General features: G+C 46.4%; 3 protein-coding genes across 4 annotated transcripts in view; 2 read left to right on the top strand and 1 right to left on the bottom strand.

The window, feature by feature from the left end:
- Positions 1 to 1,263: 1,263 nt before the first annotated feature.
- itpripl1 (ITPRIP like 1) lies at positions 1,264 to 20,257 on the bottom strand. 2 transcript variants are annotated; one of them, XM_003229260.4, is made up of 2 exons: positions 20,134 to 20,257; positions 1,264 to 3,143 (listed from the first exon to the last, which is right to left on the bottom strand). In XM_003229260.4, the coding sequence occupies exon 2, from the start codon at positions 3,124 to 3,126 to the stop codon at positions 1,543 to 1,545; it is 1,584 nt and encodes a 527-aa protein (XP_003229308.1). In that variant the 5' UTR covers positions 3,127 to 3,143; positions 20,134 to 20,257; the 3' UTR covers positions 1,264 to 1,542. The 2 variants fall into 2 exon arrangements, with proteins under 2 accessions (XP_003229308.1, XP_062817364.1); XM_062961294.1 differs by lacking the exon at positions 20,134 to 20,257 and adding an exon at positions 4,291 to 4,444.
- LOC100558975 (pituitary homeobox 2) lies at positions 10,528 to 17,822 on the top strand. Its single transcript, XM_003229261.4, has 3 exons — positions 10,528 to 11,486; positions 13,837 to 14,036; positions 14,606 to 17,822. Exons 1-3 carry the CDS (start codon positions 11,399 to 11,401, stop codon positions 15,119 to 15,121), a joined length of 804 nt encoding a protein of 267 aa, XP_003229309.2. The 5' UTR covers positions 10,528 to 11,398; the 3' UTR covers positions 15,122 to 17,822.
- A 28-nt stretch (positions 20,258 to 20,285) lies between the features above and the next one.
- Positions 20,286 to 21,261, top strand: part of snrnp200 (small nuclear ribonucleoprotein U5 subunit 200) — a 52,238-nt gene continuing 51,262 nt past the window's right edge. Inside the window, exon 1 of the mRNA XM_062961293.1 lies at positions 20,286 to 20,416. Coding sequence (XP_062817363.1) covers positions 20,372 to 20,416 — 45 coding nt within the window. The 5' untranslated portion in view covers positions 20,286 to 20,371. The remainder of the gene's footprint in view (positions 20,417 to 21,261) is intronic.

Here is a 21,261-nt window from a genome sequence, read left to right as displayed (position 1 = left end):
AGCGCACATCCCTCTCAGTGGGTAAAGAGTCAAGCGCTACCCGCTTCTCTATTGGCTAGATGGAAAGCGGTCCTCGCTTCTCATTGGACAAAGCGCTCCTCGGCTCCCCATTGGGTGAAGAGTGAAGCACTCCTCGCTTCCCCATTGGCTAGCTCAGGCCTGGGCCAACTTCGGCCCTCCAGGTGTTTTGGACTCCAACTCCCAGAATTCCTAACAGGCTCGAGTGTGTGCAGTATTGGAAGAGCCTCGTCTATGTGATGTTTGTCTGTTTTATTACTATGTCGTTATATATCCTGTGGTAAATGTGTGTCTAGTTTTGCAGTTACCTCATCTCTATGTACCTAAAGCTGTGGATTATCTTGAGTCCACACTGCCATATAATCCAGTTCAGTGTGGATTTTATACAGCTGTGTAGAAGGGGCTTCATATAATCCAGTTCTAAGCAGATAATATTTGGTTATAAATATAATATGAAACAATTACTGTGGTATAATAATACAGAACAATATAATCTCTAAAACCAGGACAGTCAATAAAGAGCAACACTCTGAAAGCAAGGAAATTGGGAATTCCAGAAAGGAAACAATCAGGGCCAGCTAACACCTCCCAACAAAGGATTCCCCCAGGCAGGAAGCAGCCAGACTTTGAAGCTGCAAGGCCATTCAATGCTCATCAGGGTACCTAATTGCAGCATTCAAACCTGCCACACCGAGACTATTAATTGATATTCAAACTGGCCAACCAAGGATTCCGCAAGGTAGAAAGCGGCCAGGCTTGCAAGCAGCAAGGCTATTCAGTGCTATTCAAGCTGGCCAACCAAGATTTCCCTCAGTGGAAAACTCCTGGGCTTTGAAGCCACGAGGCTACTCCGTCCCATTCAACCTGGCCTAGCAAGGATGCCCTAGGTAGAAAGCAGCCAGGCTTTTAAGCTGCAAGACTATTCAGTGCAGTTCAAGCTGGCCAAACAAGGATTCTCCTACAAAGGAAGTAGCCAGGCTTCAAAGCGGCTCTTTGATTGAGGGTGCTACTCCAGCTACTCCAGAAAATGGCCAGGCTTCGAGGCTGCAAGGCTATTCACTGCTATTCCACCTGGACAACAAATGACTCCCATAAGCCACAGCAACGCGTGGCCGGGCAAAGCTAGTAAATAATAAATAATACAGTGCAAATGAACCCAAAGTTACAACTTTTCCTATAGTTGGAGACATTGCAGAACAGGGAAAGTAGATGGCGTATAATAAACAAACCCATATTCAGATAAAATTTGAGAGCACAGCTTTCTGAAGCCTTTATTTGAAGTCCAATAGAGCAAATCTGTTAGGAACCGGGGGATATAAAAATACAGAAGCGTAGCTGCTGCAAGGACATTGATCTGAAACCCTTTATCTGCCTTATCCTTAAAGCATGACTTAGGAAAACAGCCAAATCTGGATCGCTCTTCAATGGTGTCATCACCGCTCCCTTGTGTGTCTAACCCAACTTTGTTTAGAACCATTGGGACCAGTATCAACCACTTTCCCCGCCATTAGGCTGTATGGTTCCTCAATGGGACACTGGGAATGGAGCTGAGCCATGCTTTGAGTAGAGGGCCTTTACTCGTTCCACGATCTCTGCGACCTCCTTCACGGCTTCGGCGTGGAGGCCATGGTCAGCCGCCAAGTGACTGAAAAGATTGACGGGTTCGGCGCTCCGGAGGCCTTGCGGCATCGGGATCTGGATCGGCAAGGAGATGTTCCCGATCAGGAAGTGCTCGAGATATTTCTCCTGCAGCGCCTTGTGCAAGAACAAGAGGATTTCTTGGAGCCTCGTTGCCAGGTTTTCGGGGTTCCAGTCGGAGAGCGGCCGCAGGAGCAAGAGGTGCATCAAGCAAGTCTTGTAATGGTAACCAGTGAGGACGGGGTTCTTATTGGGCGGACTGCTGGATTCCCTGAGATACATCAAGATCTGGAGACACTTCAGGTGGCAGCTCCGTTCGGGCACCCGTTGTCCGACCCATTTGAAGAAGAGCAGCTCCTGAACGGCGAAGGTTTTCAGCCAAACGGTGCCTTTTGCAGGGTTGGCATCGTCACAGTGGGTGACCAGGTAGACCGAGGAGTCTCCTTGCTGGACGCCGAGGGTGATGTCCACCAGAATGGTCCGCCCGGAGCGGAAAGCCAGCTTCATCCGGCACGTTGTGGCCGACGGCAGGAGTGTGAAGTCGAGGGTGTACTTGACACGGAGGTTCTTCCAAGCCTTGACCACCAGACTCTGGTACCAGCGGACGGTCTTCCCCACATCCAGGTGGGAACTGGTGCACAGAATGTGCAGGAGGAACGCGCCTTCTTCGCTCAGTTCTCGGTCTGGGTGGTGGAGGAAGCACACCACGTCTCCCAGCAGCCGCTCCCTCTTGCAGACGCAGTCCATCTCCACCAAGATGTGGCCGTGCTTGCCGGGTCCGCCCTGGGCGTCGCTGCTTTCGATTTGGAAGGAATGGCCCTTGGGCGGCAGGAGGGGCACCAGGACGGTGAAGGGCTTCGACAGCTGCTGCGTGTGCCACCCTTCAAAGGCGCTGCCCACCCCGATGCAGGTTTCCATCAGAGGAAGGGTGTTCTGGTGCGGAAGGGCTTTCCGGCCTTCCTCCAACAAGTCGTTGACAAAGCTCTCCACAAAGTCGCACATGCTCTTCAAATCATCGCTTTCCATCCCGACATGGTGGTCGTAGAAGTCCTCCAGCTTCTTCTGGTTGAGTTCGCCAACTCCCGGCTCCACGTCCGTCTCGTCGTCATATTCGTCCGTGGTGGACGTGGTGGAGCCGTCTGTGCTGGAGTCGCAATGGGTGTCCTTTTCCATCGTGTGCCTGCAGCAGCCAAAGACGACGAGGATGATGAGGACCACGTATTGCCAACCATCCCAGGTCCCATCTTCCTCTGGCAGGTTGGATGCCACCAATTTCTCCAGCGTCTGCTTTGGGACCCAGTTCCAGGCCTTCTCCTCAAACTCCACTTTCAAGTGGTCCATCTCCTTGTTCAACAGCTCCTCGTGCTGCTGGATCCGGTCCTGCGTCGCAGGGTCCGTGTCGTCGCTGACCATCAAGGGGTGGTAGACCAGCGCCATCACCGCAAAGAAGATGAGAGGACCCAGGGCCATGTCTAAAGCGGCTGAACCTAGCGGAAGGGAATAGGAAGACTGAGAAAGAGAGGAAAGCGCTCAAACAGGAGCCAAGGAAAGTACAGGGAAAACCATATAATCCTAGAGTTGGAAGAGACTGCAAAGACCATCCAGTCCAGTGGTTCTCAACCTAGGGTCCCCAGATGTTTTTGACCTACAACTCCCAGAAATCCCGGTCAGTTTATCAGCTGTTAGGTTTTTTGGGAGTTGAAAGCCAAAAACATCTGGGGACCCCAGGTTGAGAATCACGGATCCAGTCCGACCTTGTAGGAACACCCAACCATTGCCTTCCTGACAGATGACCATGCATGGTCTGCTTAAAAACCTCCAGAGAAGGAAACTCCAAGGCATCGTAATCCATTGCCAAACAGCTCTTACCACCACGAAGTTCTTCCTAATGTTTAGGTGGAAGCTTTTTCCTCCAGTTTGAATCCATGGCTCCATTGGAATTAAAAGATGGCCCCCTCCCTTCCCACCCTCAAGAAACAGCTGAAGACATACCTTTGCTCACTGGCTTATGAGGAGGAGTAGATGGTAACACTACCATTATATCTCTGACTAATAGCTACCATCTGTGTCCGTGCCGTGGATTATATGGCAGTATAAACTCATATAATCCAGTTCAAATACGGCCTGTCTGGAAGGGCTCTAATATTGAATATTTGTGCCAAGTTTGGTCCAGATCCATCATTGAAGTCCACAGTGCTCTCTGGATGTAGGTCAATGCCCACCAAACCTTTCCAGTATTTCCTGTTGGTCATGGGAGTTCTGTGTGACAAATTTGGTTCAATGCCATCGTTGGTGGAGTTGAGAATGCTCTTTGTTTGTAGGTGAACTATAAATCCCAGCAACTACAACTCCCAAATGACAAACTCAATCCCCTCCCAACCCCACCAGTATTCAAATTGGGGCGTATCGGGTATTTGGGCCAAATTTGGTCCGGTGAATGAAAATAGATCCTTCATATCAGATATTTACATTACAATTCATAACAGTAGCAAAATTACACCTATGAAGTCGCAACGAAAATAATGTTGGAACTATATTAAGGGGTCGTGACATTAGGAAGGTTGAGAACCACTGCTCTAGTCCAATACTTGCATTGAGACAAAAGTTTCCCTTCCATGTCTCCCCCTGGCATACCTTTGGCAGCACCTGGCTCTTAAAGTCACAGCGCATCTTAAACCAGGGGTGGTCCATCTCTATTCTCATCCCAAGTCACCTCTTCCCTTACCCCGACAAGCCCAGGGTTCCCTCCAGCTCTCCCGCAGCCCCCTTGGTTGCTGCTTGCCCCATGACCCACCTCTCCCCATTGTTACTTGACTGACTGTGAAGTCACATCTGCCCTTGTAGTCACAGCCGGCCTTAAAAGGATAGGACTGCACAAACAAGCCTCCCCTGAAGACCAAGGAACCTTGGGGTGGTTCTGAGACTGCAGGTGGAAAATTGGAGAGTTGGAAGAGACTGCGCAGGGTTCCATGCTTTGCACTTTAACAACACAACCGTTTAATGCTAAGGCTTCCCCATCTGCGCAGGGTTCCATACTTGGCACTTTAACAACACAACCGTTCAATGCTAAGGCTTCCCCATCTGCGCAGGGCTCCATACTTGGCACTTTAACAACACAACCGTTCAATGCTAAGGCTTCCCCATCTGCGCAGGGTTCCATACTTGGCACTTTAACAACACAACCGTTCAATGCTAAGGCTTCCCCATCTGCGCAGGGCTCCATACTTGGCACTTTAACAACACAACCGTTTAATGCTAAGGCTTCCCCATCTGCGCAGGGCTCCATACTTGGCACTTTAACAACACAGCCATTCAATGCTAAGGCTTCCCCATCTGCGCAGGGTTCCATACTTGGCACTTTAACAACACAACCGTTCAATGCTAAGGCTTCCCCATCTGCGCAGGGTTCCATACTTGGCACTTTAACAACACAACCGTTCAATGCTAAGGCTTCCCCATCTGCGCAGGGTTCCATACTTGGCACTTTAACAACACAACCGTTCAATGCTAAGGCTTCCCCATCTGCGCAGGGTTCCATACTTGGCACTTTAACAACACAACTGTTCAATGCTAAGGCTTCCCCATCTGCGCAGGGTTCCATACTTGGCACTTTAACAACACAACCGTTCAATGCTAAGGCTTCCCCATCTGCGCAGGGTTCCATACTTGGCACTTTAACAACACAACCGTTCAATGCTAAGGCTTCCCTGTATGCGCAGGGTTCCATACTGCGCAGGGTTCTATACTTCCATATTTCGTAATGCTATGTAGTAATTACTGTATTTACGAATTTAGCACCAAAATATCATGATGTATTGAAAACATTGACTACAAAAATGCGTTGGATAATCCAGAACGTTGGATAAGTGAATGTTGGATAAGTGAGACTCTACTGTATCATTATTATTATTACTACCACTACTATTATTATGAAGCAAAGGTTGAATAGTCATCTGTCGAGAGGGCCTGAAGGGTGTCTTCTTGCATGGCAAAAGGGGGTTGTTCTGGATGGCCTTTGGGGATCACTTCCAACTCTAGGATTCTATTACTATTATTATTATGAAACAGAGGCTAAATGGCCATTTGTCAAGAGAGCTTAAATGGTGTCTTCTTGCATGGCAAAAGGTGTTTGGACTGGATGGCCTTTGGGGTCTCTTCCAACTCTAGAATTCTATGATGATGATGATGATGATGATGAAGCAGAGCTGGAATGGCTATCTGTCGAGAGAGCTTGGATGGTGTCTTCCTGCCTGGCAGAAGGGGGTTGGACTGGATGGCCTTTGGGGACCCCCTTTGGTCCCAGCTGGCCACCTTCTCCAGGAGGACACGGCAGTCGGGGGTCCCGGCGAGATCCCTAACACGACAGCACCTGGTGTATTTACAGCCACATCCCGGCTCCATGCGGTGAGTCATTGAATAACCTTTAGGGGTTTTACTTATGCCGAGGCGCTGAGGATGCAGCGATTCCAGTTTTCCCCTCATCAATCAGGCCCCGCGGCCGGCTTGGGTTTCCTGGGTCTCCCCGTAATGACAGCTAGTTAATCCCGGGCTCTTTATCTGGGATTACTGTCCATCACAGTTCATTACTTTTGGGCCCAATGGATGCCCGGGTCCTTCCGGGCGGGACGCGGGGACCCGTTTCCACTGGACCCGGTGACACTTGCTGCCCAGAAGGCCTGTCATCGCAGCTATAAATAAAGCGACTCGTTTGCAGCGGAGCATATTTAGCTTGTCCAGAAGGTCAAGGTGGCAAGGAGCCCAGAGTCTGGCTCCAAATAGCCTTCCATTAAAATGGTTGTCGTGCTTGGAGCTCCAGCGCCTGAAGGAGGAGAAGGCCAAGGGGGCAAGGACGGGACCCCTCGCAGACCTTTCTCCTTCGCTCACCCCAGTTTCCAAGTGGGTTGTTTGGCTTTGGGTCGCCAGATCGCAAGGCTTGGCCCCAAGTCTCCGGTGTTTTTTGGGCTTGGGTCATCTCCAAACAAGAGACGAAGGTATAAACCAGGGGTCTCCAAACTACAGCCCACGGGCCACATGTGGCCCATCGAAGCTATTTATCCGGCCCCCATGACACAAAGGCAGAAGGGAATTGGACTAAATGATCCAAGGGGTCTCTTCCAACCCTCATTATTATTATTATTATTATTATTATTATTATTATTATTATTATTATTATTATTATTATTTGAAACACAACAAGATAAGTCCACAGCAGACACTCTACTGGCTGTTGTACTGGATCACACGTCGGACACTTCTATTATTATTATTATTATTATTATTATTATTATTATTTATTATGACACAGCAAACAAGATAGATATGCTGGATTTCATATCATAAAATCACAAGTCAAACACTTCCCAAGTGTCTAGGACTGTGTGATGTATTTTCGGATGATGCGTGCAGATCCCAGTAGGGTGGCCTTTTGCAGTTGGCAGATCGTGATTTTGTCAATGTCTATTGTTTCCGAATGTCGGCTGAGATCTTTTGGCACGGCACCCAATGTGCCGGCACCCAATGTGCCAATCACCACCGGGTTTCTGCCAGAGTCTTTGCAGTTCAATCCTGAGGTCCTGATAGCGGCTGAGTTTTTCCTGTTGTTTTTCATCAATGCGACTGTCACCTGGGATGGCGACATGAATAATCCAAACCTTTTTCTTCTCCACAACTGTGATGCCTGGTGTGTTGCGTTCCAGAACTTTGTCAGTCTGGATTCGGAAGTCCCACAGTATCTTTGCATGCTCATTTTCCAATACTTTTGCAGGTTTGTGATCCCACCAGTTCTTTGCTGCTGGGAGGTGGTACTTGAGGCATAAGTTCCAATGGATCATTTGGGCCACATAGTTGTGCCTCTGTTTGTAGTATGTCTGTGCGATTTTCTTACAGCAGCTGAGGATATGATCCATGGTTTCGTCGGTTTCCTTGCACAGTCTGCATTTTGGGTCATCAGCTGATTTTTCAATCTTGGCCTTAATTGCATTTGTTCTGATGTCTTGCTCCTGGGGTGCAAGGATCAGGCCTTCTGTCTCCTTCTTCAGGGTCCCATTATTGTGCCAGCTGTCAGCTTTAGTTTGTAGTGCGGTTTTCTTGTACTGGTTTTTTGTCTGCTGTGCTTTGAGGAGTTTCTGATTTTTGACTTCAATCAAAGCAGGTTCTTCACTTTGCTTTACATATTCTGCCAGGGCATGTTCTTCTTCTTTGACTGCTTGTTTTACTTGCAAGAGTCCTCTGCCACCAGATTTTCTAGGCAGATATAGCCGGTCAACATCACTGCGAGGGTGCAGTGAATGATGAATGGTCATGAGTTTTCTTGTTTGTCTATCCAAATTGTCCAGTTCCAATTGTGTCCAGTTTATGATGCCAGCAGTATATCTTATGACAGGTATCTTCTTCTTATTATTATTATTACCATTATTATTATTTTATTATTGTAAAAGCAAAATATCCAATAAAATCAATTTAAAACAGCTCAACAAGGCGCAGTGGGCGAATTCAGAAATTGGAGGTTAAAATTACGTTATGTGCAATAACTGCCCCTGGCCGTTCCCAGCCCCACATCCACATCCCCCAAGGCCCGACAGCTGTGCGAAGGCAGCCTTTAGACAGGCTGGAATCTGTGAGACAGCTGTGGCAGCTGAGAGACCAGCCTCTTGGGAAGCATTCCTCCTCTTTGGGGCCCAAAATGTCTCCAACTCCGGAGCTCAAGGCAAGGCTGGCACCCCCTCCCCGTATCTCCATCAGTCACCAAAGTCAAGGGGCCGCTCCCATGCCATGACTGTGTTTGTTATCACATCTTTGTCCAAGTTTTTAATCTGCGTTCTGATGTCTTGCTCCTGGGCTGCAAGGATCAGGCCTTCTGTCTCCTTTCTTCTTCAGGGTCCCATTCGTGAGCCAGAGCCAGGTCTTCTCCTTATCAGCTTTTCCTTCAGTTTTGTCAAGGAACTTTCCATGCAGTGTTTTGTTGTGCCAGCTGTCTGCGCTAGTTTGTAGTGCTGTTTTCTTGTACTGGTTTTTTGTCTGGTATTATTATTATTATTATTATTATTATTATTATTATTATTATTATTATTTGTTTATTGGTTCAGTCGCTTCCAACTCTTGGTGACCTCCTGGACCATCCCAGGCCAGAGCATCTCGTTGGCCGTGGCCACCCTCATCTCCTTCAAGGTCAAGCCAGTCCCTTTAAGTATACTATCCATCCATCTCGCCCTTGGTCGGCCCCTCTTCCTTTTTCCTTCCATTTTCCCCAGCATCATTATCTCCTCCAACCTTTCCTGTCTTCTCACCATGTGGCCAAAATACTTCATCTTTGCCTCTAATATACTTTCCTTCAGAGAGCAGCCGGTAGGCTGTTAGGAATTGTGGGAGTTGAAGTCCAAAACACCTGGAGGGCCAAAGTTTGCCAATGCTTGGTGTAGATGCACTCCTGGGCTGCTGGAACACAGTGAATCGTAGGGCTCTCTGGACCATCCTCCAAAAAATCTCTCGGGAAGACAGGCGGACAAATGTCAGCGTGTTGGAAGAAGGAGCAAAGACCACTAGCATTGAAGAGATGTTCCTACACCATCAACTCCCCTGGACTGAAGGCCACGTTGTGTGAATGCCTGATCACCACTTCCCAAAGCAGTTGCTATACTACCAATTCAAGAACAGGAAATGTAATGTTGGTGGACAGGAAAAGAGATTGAAAGATGGGCTTAAAACTAACCTTAACAACTGTGGCAAAGACACCAAAAACTGGGAAGCCCTGGCCCTTGAGTGCTGTAACTGGAGGTCAGCTGTGACCAGCAGTGCTGTGGAATTCGAAAAGGTATGGATGGAGGGTGAAAGAGAGAAACATGCCAAGAAGAAGGCCAACCCTAACTGGGACTGCCGTCTGTCTGTAAAGTGATGTCTTCACTGCGGAAGAACATGCGGGTCAAGAATAGGTCTCCACAGCCACCTACGCATCCATCCTCAAGTCACTACACCTGGAGGACCAGGAGGAATTGCTGAAGTAGCATCACCAAGGTGGGGATGATGGGAGTTACAGACCCGGCACATCTGGGAGACGCCGGCCGTGATAGAAAGAAGCTCTATCTGCTTCCAAAGCGAAAGGATTTTCAGGAGAACCTGATCCGTCTGGAGGAGCGGGGAGTCCCGAGAGGTTTGCAGCAGCCAGCCTGTCTGAGCGGCTTGGATGGAGAAGAAGGGAAGAAAGGATACTCCGGCTTCTTCAATCATTCAGCGGAACGGAAACTGTGGAAACCCGACCGTCTCCTTCTTCGGAGGGCAACGCGGCCACTCTCCCGGCCCATCTTTCAAGGCCTGATTAGCCAGATGGAGGCCTGTTTGGCCCGGCCGGACGATGACAGCCAGCTTGGGTCAGCCGGCAAGAGAGAAAAGGACCCAGGATTCCTATTGGGGATATATTGAAGGAATCAGTTAATGGTTGTTAATGTTGTTAATGGTTTTAAATGTGTTGCTGTTTTATTGATCTGTTTGGCCTTGAATTTTGCCGGTTGTTGTAAGCCGCCCTGAGTCCCCTCGGGTGAGAAGGGCGGGGTAGAAATAAATAAATAAATAAATAAATAAGTCCAAAGTAAAATCAATTACCATATATACTCGAGTATAAGCCGACCCAAATATAAGCCAAGGCACCTAATTTTACCACAAAAAAACTGGGAAAACATTGACTCCAGTATAAGCCGAGATACCAATAAAATTACATTAATTGAGGCATCAGTCGTTTAAATGTTTTTGAATCTTTACATCAAACTGTAATTTAAGATATGACTGTTCAACTCTGATTAAATCATTATTTAATTAGTTCATAGCAGGAGATTGGACTGGATGACCTTTGGGATCTCTTCCAGTCCTTGTGGAAGATAGACTATATCAGTGTGAAGGTCTCTTTGTAAGCAGAGGCTGGATGGCCATCTATTGAGAGTGTTTTGGTTGTGTCTTCTTTGATAGCAGAAGGTTGGACTGCATGGCTGTTGGAGGAGTCTCTTCCATTGCTAGCGTTCTATGACGGAATCTGAGTCCTCCTCTAGAAGGCCTTTTGTTCCGACCCAAGAGGCCCGTTTGCCTGTCCATCTCCAAGACGGTGCCCAAGACAAGCCCCGAGGATGAATGAAACTCCATCTGGAGCGCATAAATGTGGAGACAACTGGTGCCGAGAGGGGCCTATTTCGCGCCGCCTCCCTCCGCCCAGCTGCCGTCCCCTCATCCGTCCCCACGTCCAGCCTGGAGACCATGGCTGATTGACACCTGGTTAGACTGGACTCAGCTGTCTCTGATATTTGACACACACAAATGCCCACAGACACACACACACACAGAGAGAAAGACACGCTCCTCTCTAGGCTGCAGCCCTGGGAAAGGGGCACAAGTATGCGAGAGAAGGAGCCGGGAGAAGAAGGAAAGGAAACTCGGGTCTTCCCAAGCCTCGAAGAAGCCTCAGATGTCCCTTGGAGAGCAGGATGGCCAAGTTGGCTCTACGAAGAGACGTCATCACTGGGAAGAGCTTGACCCATTGACCCGATAGCCTGTGCTGTCTGGAGTATCCCAAGTTTCGGACCATTTTAGTATCATAAAATCATAGGATTTGGAAGAGACCCATCCGACGTGTCGTTCTCCCGCCTTGGGCCCAAAACAGAGACATAATTCACAATTCACATCCAACTGGCCCAAAGAGAAGAGCACTGTTTGCAGCTACAGGACTTGAGAGCAAGCAGATCCGTCTCCAAACCTCGGGAATATGTCGGCTTTGCTGCAAACCACGGATGGGAACGCCGAGGGGATGCCGTCCAGGACGCGGACCGGGACGCCTAGTACGGAGAGCGGAGGTAAGGCTAGCTTTCAGGTCATCGAAGGACTTCCAAATGTCCAGCTCTGGAGCTGTAAGGCAATTTATCTCAGAAAGAGTTCCGGCACAGGAAGCAATCAGACAGAAATCTAGTCTCGCGAGAGTACAAAAGCAAAGTTTATTTTCATCATAGCTATGAGAAAGGCAAAACAGCCGTACACACACAAAAAAAGTTATACTTGCAAAGTGTGGCGCAGTAAACAAAGAATATATATCTTGGCTTATCTAAACTTGACCAATTACTCAGGGTCTTCTTCACCTCCACATCTATTTTGGCACAAAGTGGTGTCTGTGCTCTCGCTAGTTTACTGTGAACTAGCTTCTGTCCTTTTTTAAAAATAATTTTTTATTGAGCAGTTTTATATCTAATATACAAGGAAAGAGTGAGAACATATTTTGTAGAAAAGTCTGGAAAAAATAGAATAAAAAGATAATAAAAACCCCAAAAATATATAAGAAAAAAATAAAAAATAGTAATAGTAAAAATTCAAAAAGTAAAAACAAATACTAAAAAGAAAAGTTCTTTTGCACTGGGCTTCCGTTCACCTTCCTTATGTTTACTTCCCTTCCTCACATAGACTTGTATTTTCTCTCCCATTTATTCAAATTCTTTTTATATCAGTCTCTTTTCTTTAAAGGTTGTAAAGCTTATTTATATAATCCTCAAATGTTGACCAATCATTCTTTTTCACCCCCTTATCTGTGTTCTTTTTCACTAAAAATGTTAATTGGTCCATGTCAACTCAAACTTCTTAAAACAGAGTTCACAGTTCCTCAGATTGTTGGGAGGCTGGCCGCTGTTGTTGTTGTTGTTGTTGTTGTTGCTGTTGTTGTGTGCCTTCACATCCTTTCAGGCCTAGGATGACCCTAAGGCAACCCTCTCCCAGAGTTGTCTTGTCAGAATTTATTCCAAGGGGATTGGCCTTTCTCTTCCTCTGAGGCTGAGAGAGTGTGACTTGCCTTGAAGTCATCCAGTGGGTTTGGAGACAGAATCTAAGTTTCAAACCACAACACCAGGCTTTCTGAGGCCCCTTCCACACAGCTGTATCAAATCTACATTGAACTGGATTATATGGCAGTGCGGACTCAGATAATTCAGTTCAAAGCTGAGCCTCTCCCCTAGTCCAAGATGCTGGGCTGGGAGGGGGAGGTGGGCGGGGCTACCAATGGGCAGCCAGGACTGGGATGGGCGGAGTTACAAGCTCTGAGGCAGGGCTGAGCTTCTATCCCTGTCCTGGACACAGGGGGCGGGGCTAGAGGAGGGGGCGGGGCCTCTTCCGAAGTGCCTGACGGGGCTGAACCTCTACACCCCGCCCTCGTTTTCTAACAAGTGCCTCAGGGGAGGTATACAGAGGCTCTTGGGAGGAGGCAAGTCCCTAGCCCTGCACTTTAGTCCTAAAAGGCCTCTCAGGAGAAATATAGAGGCTCAGCCCTGTCTCAGGCTCTTGGAAGGAGGCCCCGCCTTGTTCCCTAGCTCCGCCCTCTGGGTCCCGACAAGCGTCTCAGGAGAGGTATAGATTCTCAGCCCTGTCTCGGACTCTTGGGAAGAAGCCACACCCACTCCTCTAGCTCCGCCCCCTGTGTCCTAACAGGCGCCTCCGGTGCTCAGCCCTGTCTCCGGCACTTGGGAAGAGGCCCCGCCCCTCTCCTGGCCCCGCCCCCGTGTCCTAATACCCTGTTTCCCTGAAAATAAGACATCCCTGGAAAATAAGACCTAGTAGAGGTTTTGCTGAATTGTTAAATATAAGGCCTCCCCTGAAAGTAAGACCTAGCAAAGTTTTTGTTTGGAAGCATGCCTGCTGAACAGAAAACCAGAGCATGTAGGATCGGTAAATGTACGTACCATAGAGTGTTGTACATGGAAATATTGGTAGTAACAAGAAATTCTTGATAGGATTCACAGTTTTTCTGGTTGTGCTGGTTTGTGATGACAACTACTGTACAGTATATAATGTTCATTTTTTGTTCAACAATAAATGTGAATTCTTTTTCATGGAAAAATAAGACATCCCCTGAAAATATGACCTAGCGCATCTTTGGGAGCAAAAATTAATATAAGACACTGTCTTATTTTCGGGGAAACACGGTAGGTGCCATCACCGCTCCCCTGGATCGCTGCACTGCCCACCAGGGGGCGGTAGCGCCCATTTTGGGAATCACTGCTCTACGGCTTTATGTCATTGCAATTCAATTCAACCCCCCAGGTTGAGAAACGCTGTTCTAAGGAGAGTGGATGGGAAGGTGAAAAACGTAACAGTAGGATGAGGAGTATCCAGTCTGTTTTCCTTGAGAGAGATGCCAACCTTTCCCTCTTCTGGGCTCCTTTTCAGGAGAGAAGTGCAAGTCCTCCGACTCCAGCGGCGAAGAGGAACCAGACCGGGGTAAAAAGAAGCCGCGGAGGCAGCGGACCCACTTCACCAGCCAACAGCTGCAAGAGCTGGAGGCCACATTCCAGCGGAACCGCTACCCGGACATGAGCACCAGGGAGGAGATCGCGGGATGGACCAACCTCACCGAGCCCAGGATCCGGGTGAGACTAACATCATTAATACCCTTTTAACTTTAAAAAACATTTAAAAGGTTGATGTGTTGTCGAAGGCTTTCATGGCCGGGATCACAGCGTTGTTGTCTGTTTTCCGGGCTGTATTCAGTGCAATTCAACCAGACCAACAAAGGATTAACCTTGGTAGAAGATGGCCAGGCTTTGAAGCAGTGATACTATTCTGTAGTATTGAGGCTGGCCAACTAAAGAGTCCCCTAGATAGCAAGCAGCCAGGCTTTGAAGCAGCGAGGCTATTCATTGCAATTCTAGCAGTCCAAAAAACCATTCCCCTAGAATGCAAGTACCCAGCCTTCCAAGCAGCAAGACTATTCCACTGTATTCCAGTTCACCAAATAAGGATTCCCATAAGAAGAAAATGGCCAGGCTTTGAGGCTATTCACTGCTATTCCCATAAGCCACAGCAACACGTGGCCGGGCACAGCTAGTATTATTATAATACAGCTGGGTGGAAGAGGTTTAAAAATGGGAGAGCCAAATGACACAAAAAGGAACCATTTCTTTGCATAAGACTTTCTCTTTTTTGTCGGTTTCCCCAGGTTTGGTTCAAGAACCGGAGGGCCAAGTGGCGCAAAAAGGAGCGCCACCAGCAGCAGTCGGAGCTCTGCAAAGGGGGCTTCGGCCCGCAGCTCAACGGCTTCTCGGGCAACCCGTACGAGGACCTCTACCCAAGCTACGCCTACGGTGCCTGGGGCCCCAAGACTCTCCACGCCAGCCCCATCCACGGCAAGGGCTTCCAGCTCTTCAACTCCATGGGCCTCAATGCCGCCTTTCCACCCCAGAGCGTCTTCCCTACCACCGGAGGCCCCTCCGCACCCGGCGTCCCAGCATCACTGGAGAACTTCAACAGCCTGGTCAGCCCGGCGGGGCTTTCTGGACCCACATACGGAGCCGGTGCCCCTTCACCCTACATGTACAGGGACCCCTGTGGTGCCAGCCTGGGCGGCTTAAGACTCAGGGCCAAGCAGCCCCAGGCACCCCTCGACTACGTCGCACCACTCAACCCATCCAGCAGCCCCAACTCTAGCCAGTATAATCCGGACAGGCCAGTGTGACGCTGGGACCCAAAAGGAGCCTGCCTGGATGGCTAACAGACTGTTGGAACCAGCATCCAGAAAATGCTCTCGTTTTATACTCTTAACTAGCTTGGGTACCCGCCGTTGCCTGGGTTATTAGAAGAAGTCATTTTTTATTTTACAAAATGCATAAGGTTGTGGGTGAACTACAACTCACATCATGCCAGGTTAACCCCCTGAAACTCTATCAATACTTAAAGTTTGTCATGCTGGGCAAAATGTGCTCTAGATGCATCATCGGTGGGGTTCAGTCTGCTCTTCAGCTGCAGGATGAACTACAACTCCCACCGTGATGGGTCAATCCTGTCAAATCCTTCCAGTATGTTTAGTTGGTCATGGGGGTTCTGTCTGCCAAGTTAGGTCCAGGTCTATCATCGGTAGGGTGCGGAGTGCTCTTTGATTGCTGGTGAACTATAAATTCCAGTACCTACAATTAACAAATCTCAAGGCCAATTCCACCACAAATCCACCAGTATTCAAATTTAAGCATATTGGGTATGGGTGCCAAATTTGGTGCAGATCAATTGTTGTTTGCATTCACAGTGCTCTCTGGATGTAGGTGAACTATAAATCCTCTAAATCAAGGCGAATTTCCATTGTCAGTGGGGGTCACACGTGAATGTTAGGAAGACTTCCCTGGCCGTAAGAAGAGCTGTTCAGCAGAGGAACTCTCTGCCTCGGAGTCCAGTGGAAGCTCCTTCCTTGGAGGCTTTTAAATAGAGGCTGGATGTCCATCTGTCAGGGGTACTTTGATTGTGTTTTTGCTGTATTGTAGAGGGTTGGACTAGATGGCCCATGTGGTGTCTTCCAACTCTACGATTCTTTGATTCTTCCTCCTCGCAGCCCTAGCCTTATGTTCTTGTGTTGCATTATCAGCCCTAGCTATATGTTCTTGTACTGCAACATAAGCACTACCCATATGTTCTTGTACTTCACCTCCCATCAGCCCCAGCTATATGTACTGCACCATCAGCCTTAGCCTTATGCATCTCCCATTGGCCCCAATGATTTATTTTTCCACTGCACCATTAGACTAAGTTATATCTTCTTGTACTGCACCGCCTATCAGCCCTAGCCATATCTTGTACTGCATCCTCAGCTCTAAAGATATGTTCTTGTACTACACCTCCCAACAGCCCCAGTCAGTGTAACCTGTCTTGCTGGGTGTGGACATTCATTGTGACCAAAAGAAGAATCCCAGAGGAGAAGGAAGACAATAGGAAGAGATGAAGGGAACCGTGAGGAGCAAAGCTGGCACAAACCACATGGATGTTGGTGATGTTTGGTGACCTGATTCATCTTATGGAAGCTTGGGCCTAGGACAATTGCATTTTATGGAAACTTAGTTTGGGAAGGTCCAAGCTCTCCATGGACACCGGTGTTGGGAAGGTCTAAGCCCTCTCCTCTAATGCATCTCATGGAAGCCTACTGAGCAACCATGGAGACCTTTGCCATCAGTGATGGTTGTTCTGTGTTCTCGTGGTGCAAATTTCATTCCTTCCTGCCTTCCTTATCTTTTTTTATGTGCTCCACTGCCATGTAGTCTTCAAGGCACCACATTCTGGGGCACCAATGGAGAGAAAAATAAACATGGTGGATTACCAAAAGTGGAAAACTATTGTTGTTCTATACCTTGCCTGCAGACTTCAGTTCCCTATGCAGCACTCTTGGGCAGAGAAGGCTCAAGACCTTGTGAAACTAGAACTTCCAAAGGATTCCTTGGCAGTTAAAGTGGTATCAAGCTCCATTTATTCGGCAGTGTAGATGCATCCTTTGAAGACGTGTGGTCTTGCTGCAAAATAGTCTGAAAACCTGGATAGCTTCCTGTAGTTCAGGAGTGAGAATCGTATGGCTCTCTCAATATTATTGGATGCAAAATCTAATGTCTCTAGTCCATTTAGCCCATGGAAAGACGAAGATAGAAGTTGTAGTCCAACCACATATAGAGAGCCAGAGATAGTGCTGATGGAAGTAGAGCAGCTTTCCTCAATTATTTTATGATTTATTTACCTTATTTCTACCCTGCCTTTCTCTACCCCGAAGGGGACTCAAGGCTGCTTACATATGGCAACCATTAGACGCTTTGAAAACATACAAACAATGACTTAAAAAAAATTAAAATTAATACATATTAAACAATTAAAGCATTTAAAAACAGTTACATTCAGTATTAGAATAACATCATCCAAAAATAATAGTCCGAGGCCGTTCCGCCGTCAAATTTTACGTAATTCCAGGTCTACTAATTGCTGAAAGCCTGATCCCAGAGCCACGTTTTTACTTTCAATCTGGAGTAAATAGCTATAGTTGACTACAGCTTCCATTATCCTCAGCCAGTTATCGTCTCTTTTATTTGTCTCCAAAACCTCAGGTGAAGCTAAGCCAGTGTCAACCCAAGAGAAACCTCTTGGAAGAAACAACAACTTTGAGGATTATGTTCCAAATATTTGGAAAACACCGTGCCAGTTCCAGATGGCCCCATAACCAATGTTAGGTATGGGGCTTTCTCGGTAAGGTGGCCTCCTTTCTGGTTCCCAGAATCTCTTCAGGACATTTTCTCAGGGACGTATCTTGGTCCTCCTTGACATCGGGTTGCCCTTGAAGACCACCTGCCTTACCCAGTTGGAATTGCTGGGAAGTGCCGTCGGTATATTTAGAACAAATAAAAGGAGATACTCCAGCGCACAGCGTGTTGCCAGATTGCGGAATTTGCGGCGGCGTTGGCCGCCCAGAAATGTCCTGCTTGTTGCGGTTAATTGAGTCATCTAATTCTAGGAACTATTCCTGACCCTCATTTTCTTAGAGTCCTATTATCCGGCGAATTTGTGGTGTTTTGCCCCGTTTGGCATCTGCAAATATCAACTTTGTGCCGATTTGCATGGCCCCGAAGACAATACATCTTACCCATTTATTTCCTATATAAAAAAGATAATTGGGCACCAAATGGTTGGGGACAGAACCATTGATTTTTCCAACACAACAAGGCCCCTTCTACTCTGCCATATAAAATGCAGATTATCTGCTTTAAACTGGATTATATGGCAGTTTAGGCTCATATAATCCAGTTCAAAGTACAGTAGAGTCTCGCTTATCCAACATAAATGGGCCGGCAGAACGTTGGATAAGTGAAAATGTTGGATAATAAGGAAAGATTAAGGAAAAGTCTATTAAACTTCAAATTATGTTATGATTTTACAAATTAAGCACCAAATCAAATCAAATAATTTATTTCGGTCATAGACCAGCACAAATTAAGCACCAAAACATCATGTTTTACAACAAATCGACAGAAAAAGAAGTTCAATACACGGTAACGTTATGTAGTAATTCCTGTATTTACAAATTTAGCACCAAAACATCGCAATGCATTGAAAACATTGACTCCAAAAACATTGACTACAAATAAAAGATAGAATTGCATAAAATTAACTTACAGTAACAACATTGTCGGAAGTTAAATTCATTAAAAAATCAGTCCTGTGAAGATTTTAAAAAATCTGTGATCTTTGCCTGCCTAGAGAAACAGCTGTGGATCTGGGTGGGAGGCAGACTGCATTGGATAATACAGAACATTGGATGAGCAGGACTCTACTGTAGATAATATAGATTATTTGATAACATGGATTATAAGGCAGAGTAGAAGGGCCAATGTGCTCCAAATCTAACTGTGAGTGCATCTACACATTGTAGGTCGAATACAGTTTGATACCAATTTGCCATGGTTCAATGCTGGAATTTATTATTTATTTATTTACTAGATTTATATCTCGCTTTTCTCACCCCAAAGGGGACTCAATGCAATACACAAAAGAAGCCAAAGTTCAGTAGCAGTAATCCAAAAATTCCAGGTTAAACGCCAAAACCTAGGAATCTAAGAACACAGAATTAATTCAAAGGTATATCCATGAACCTGAACACAAGAAGCTCTCCAACGTATATTCTCCAAAGATACATAGGCATAAACAGGAACATGAAACAGGAATCTTGACAATACAGGAACCATGAATTTCGAAGTACGAATAGGAGACCGATCCCCATTAGCAACGTTGTCTCCTCTGAGAGGCTTGAAACCAAACCATTTAATTTAAACCCACCAAGGCACCCATGACATCATGCCTAACACATCTGGACTTCAAAGTCTTATCTTAAAAAATGTAAATAAAATACAGTAGAGTCTCACTTATCCTAGCCTCGCTTAACCAAGGCTCTGGATTATCCAAGGCATTTTTGTAGTCAATGTTTTCAATATATCATGATATTTTGGTGCTAAATTCGTAAATACAGTAATTACAACATAATATTGCTGCGTATTGAACTACTTTTTCTGTCAAATTTGTTGCATAACATGATGTTTTGGTGCTTAATTTGTAAAATTATAACCTAATTTGATGTGTAATAGGCTTTACCTTAATCCCGCCTTATTATTCAAGAAATTTGCTTATCCAAGCTTCTGCCGGCCCGTTTATGTTGGATAAGCGAGAGTCTACTGTATATAAAACTCCATACAGTAGAGTCTCACTTATCCAAGCTTCTGGATTATCCAAGCCATTTTTGTAGTCAATGTTTTCAATATATCATGATATTTTGGTGCTAAATTCGTAAATACAGTAATTACAACATAACATTACTGCACACTGAACTACTTTTTCTGTCAAATTTGTTGTTAAACATGATGTTTTGGTGCTTAATTTGTAAAATCATAACCTCATTTGATGTGTAATAGGCTTTTCCTTAATCCCTCCTTATTATCCAACATATTCGCTTATCCAACGTTCCGCTGGCCCGTTTATGTTGGATAAGTGAGACTCTACTGTAAATAATATGAGAGAGAGAGCGACATTGAATGAGAATATCTGCTGTTGTGGCTTTTTGTGTATGTAATATTTTAATACTAATAAATAGATAAAGGTTCCTTTGATTTGTATGGTCTGTGATATATATGTAATATATATGATATATATGTAATTTTATAAACTCTTTACATTGCGTACCTTCTCTGACTCTCCTGCATTCATTTGAAAAGGCTAAAAAAAAACATGGCGCCCCCAAAACGAAAGTCCTCCGAGCCTGGCCAAGATCAGCCTGTCTAGGATATAATCTCTATGGTATAAAGAAAGCAACAGAGGCGTCCCCGACGCGCCGGAAAAAGGAAGCCTGGGGGCGGAAGCGGAAGTTCTCACCGGAGCTCTTGCGTGCCAGAAGCGTTTGACGGAGTGAGAGAAAGCAGCGATGGCGGACGTGACCGCCCGGAGCCTCCAGTACGAATATAAGGCGGTGAGTGAAGGAAGGAAGGCTGAAAGGAGGGAGGGTGATTTATTTGGGTTGTTGTATGTCTTTCGGGCTGTGTGGCCATGTTCCAGAAGCATTCTCTCCTGACGTTTCGCCCACATCTATGGCAGGCATCCTCAGAGGTTGTGAGGTATACCTCTGAGGATGCCTGCCATAGATGTGGGCGAAACGTCAGGAGAGAATGCTTCTGGAACATGGCCACACAGCCCGAAAGACATACAACAACCCTGTGATCCCGGCCATGAAAGCCTTCGACAACACGGTGATTTATTTATTTGCAGCTAAGATAGCTCCGACTGGAAATTGTTTTCATACTCTGGCCCGGTTGGCCTTGTCAGCATCAGTGGCAATAGGCGCCAGTGGGTCAAAAAGTTTTGCCTCCCGCGTCATAAAAACATGAATGAACCTAGAACAGCAGGATTTTCCACAGATCAGGGCCTGAACTGCCCTCTAAACCAGGGGTCCCCAAACTTTTGAAGCCGAGGGCCGGTCCAAAATCCTTCAGACTGTGGAGGGGCCGAATTATCATTTGAAAAAAAAATTCAAACAAATTCCTATGCATACTACACATGTCTTATTTGTAGTGCAACAACAACAACAACGAAAGAATACAATATTTAAAAATGAAAACAATTTTAATCAACATAAACCTATTAGGATTTCAATGGAAAGTGTGGGCCTGCTACTGGCCAATGAGATAGTCAAGTTAATTAGGATTGTTGTTGTTGTTGTTGTGTGCCTTCAAGTCATGTCAGACTTTGGCCGAGCCTAAGTCTAAAATTAATTATTTATTTACTGCATTTATTTACTACATTTATATCCCACCCTTC

The sequence above is a fragment of the Anolis carolinensis genome, unplaced genomic scaffold (assembly GCF_035594765.1).
Source record: "Anolis carolinensis isolate JA03-04 unplaced genomic scaffold, rAnoCar3.1.pri scaffold_8, whole genome shotgun sequence".
Taxonomy (NCBI): domain Eukaryota; kingdom Metazoa; phylum Chordata; class Lepidosauria; order Squamata; family Dactyloidae; genus Anolis; species Anolis carolinensis.
This window is presented reverse-complemented; position numbering and strand designations above follow the sequence as displayed.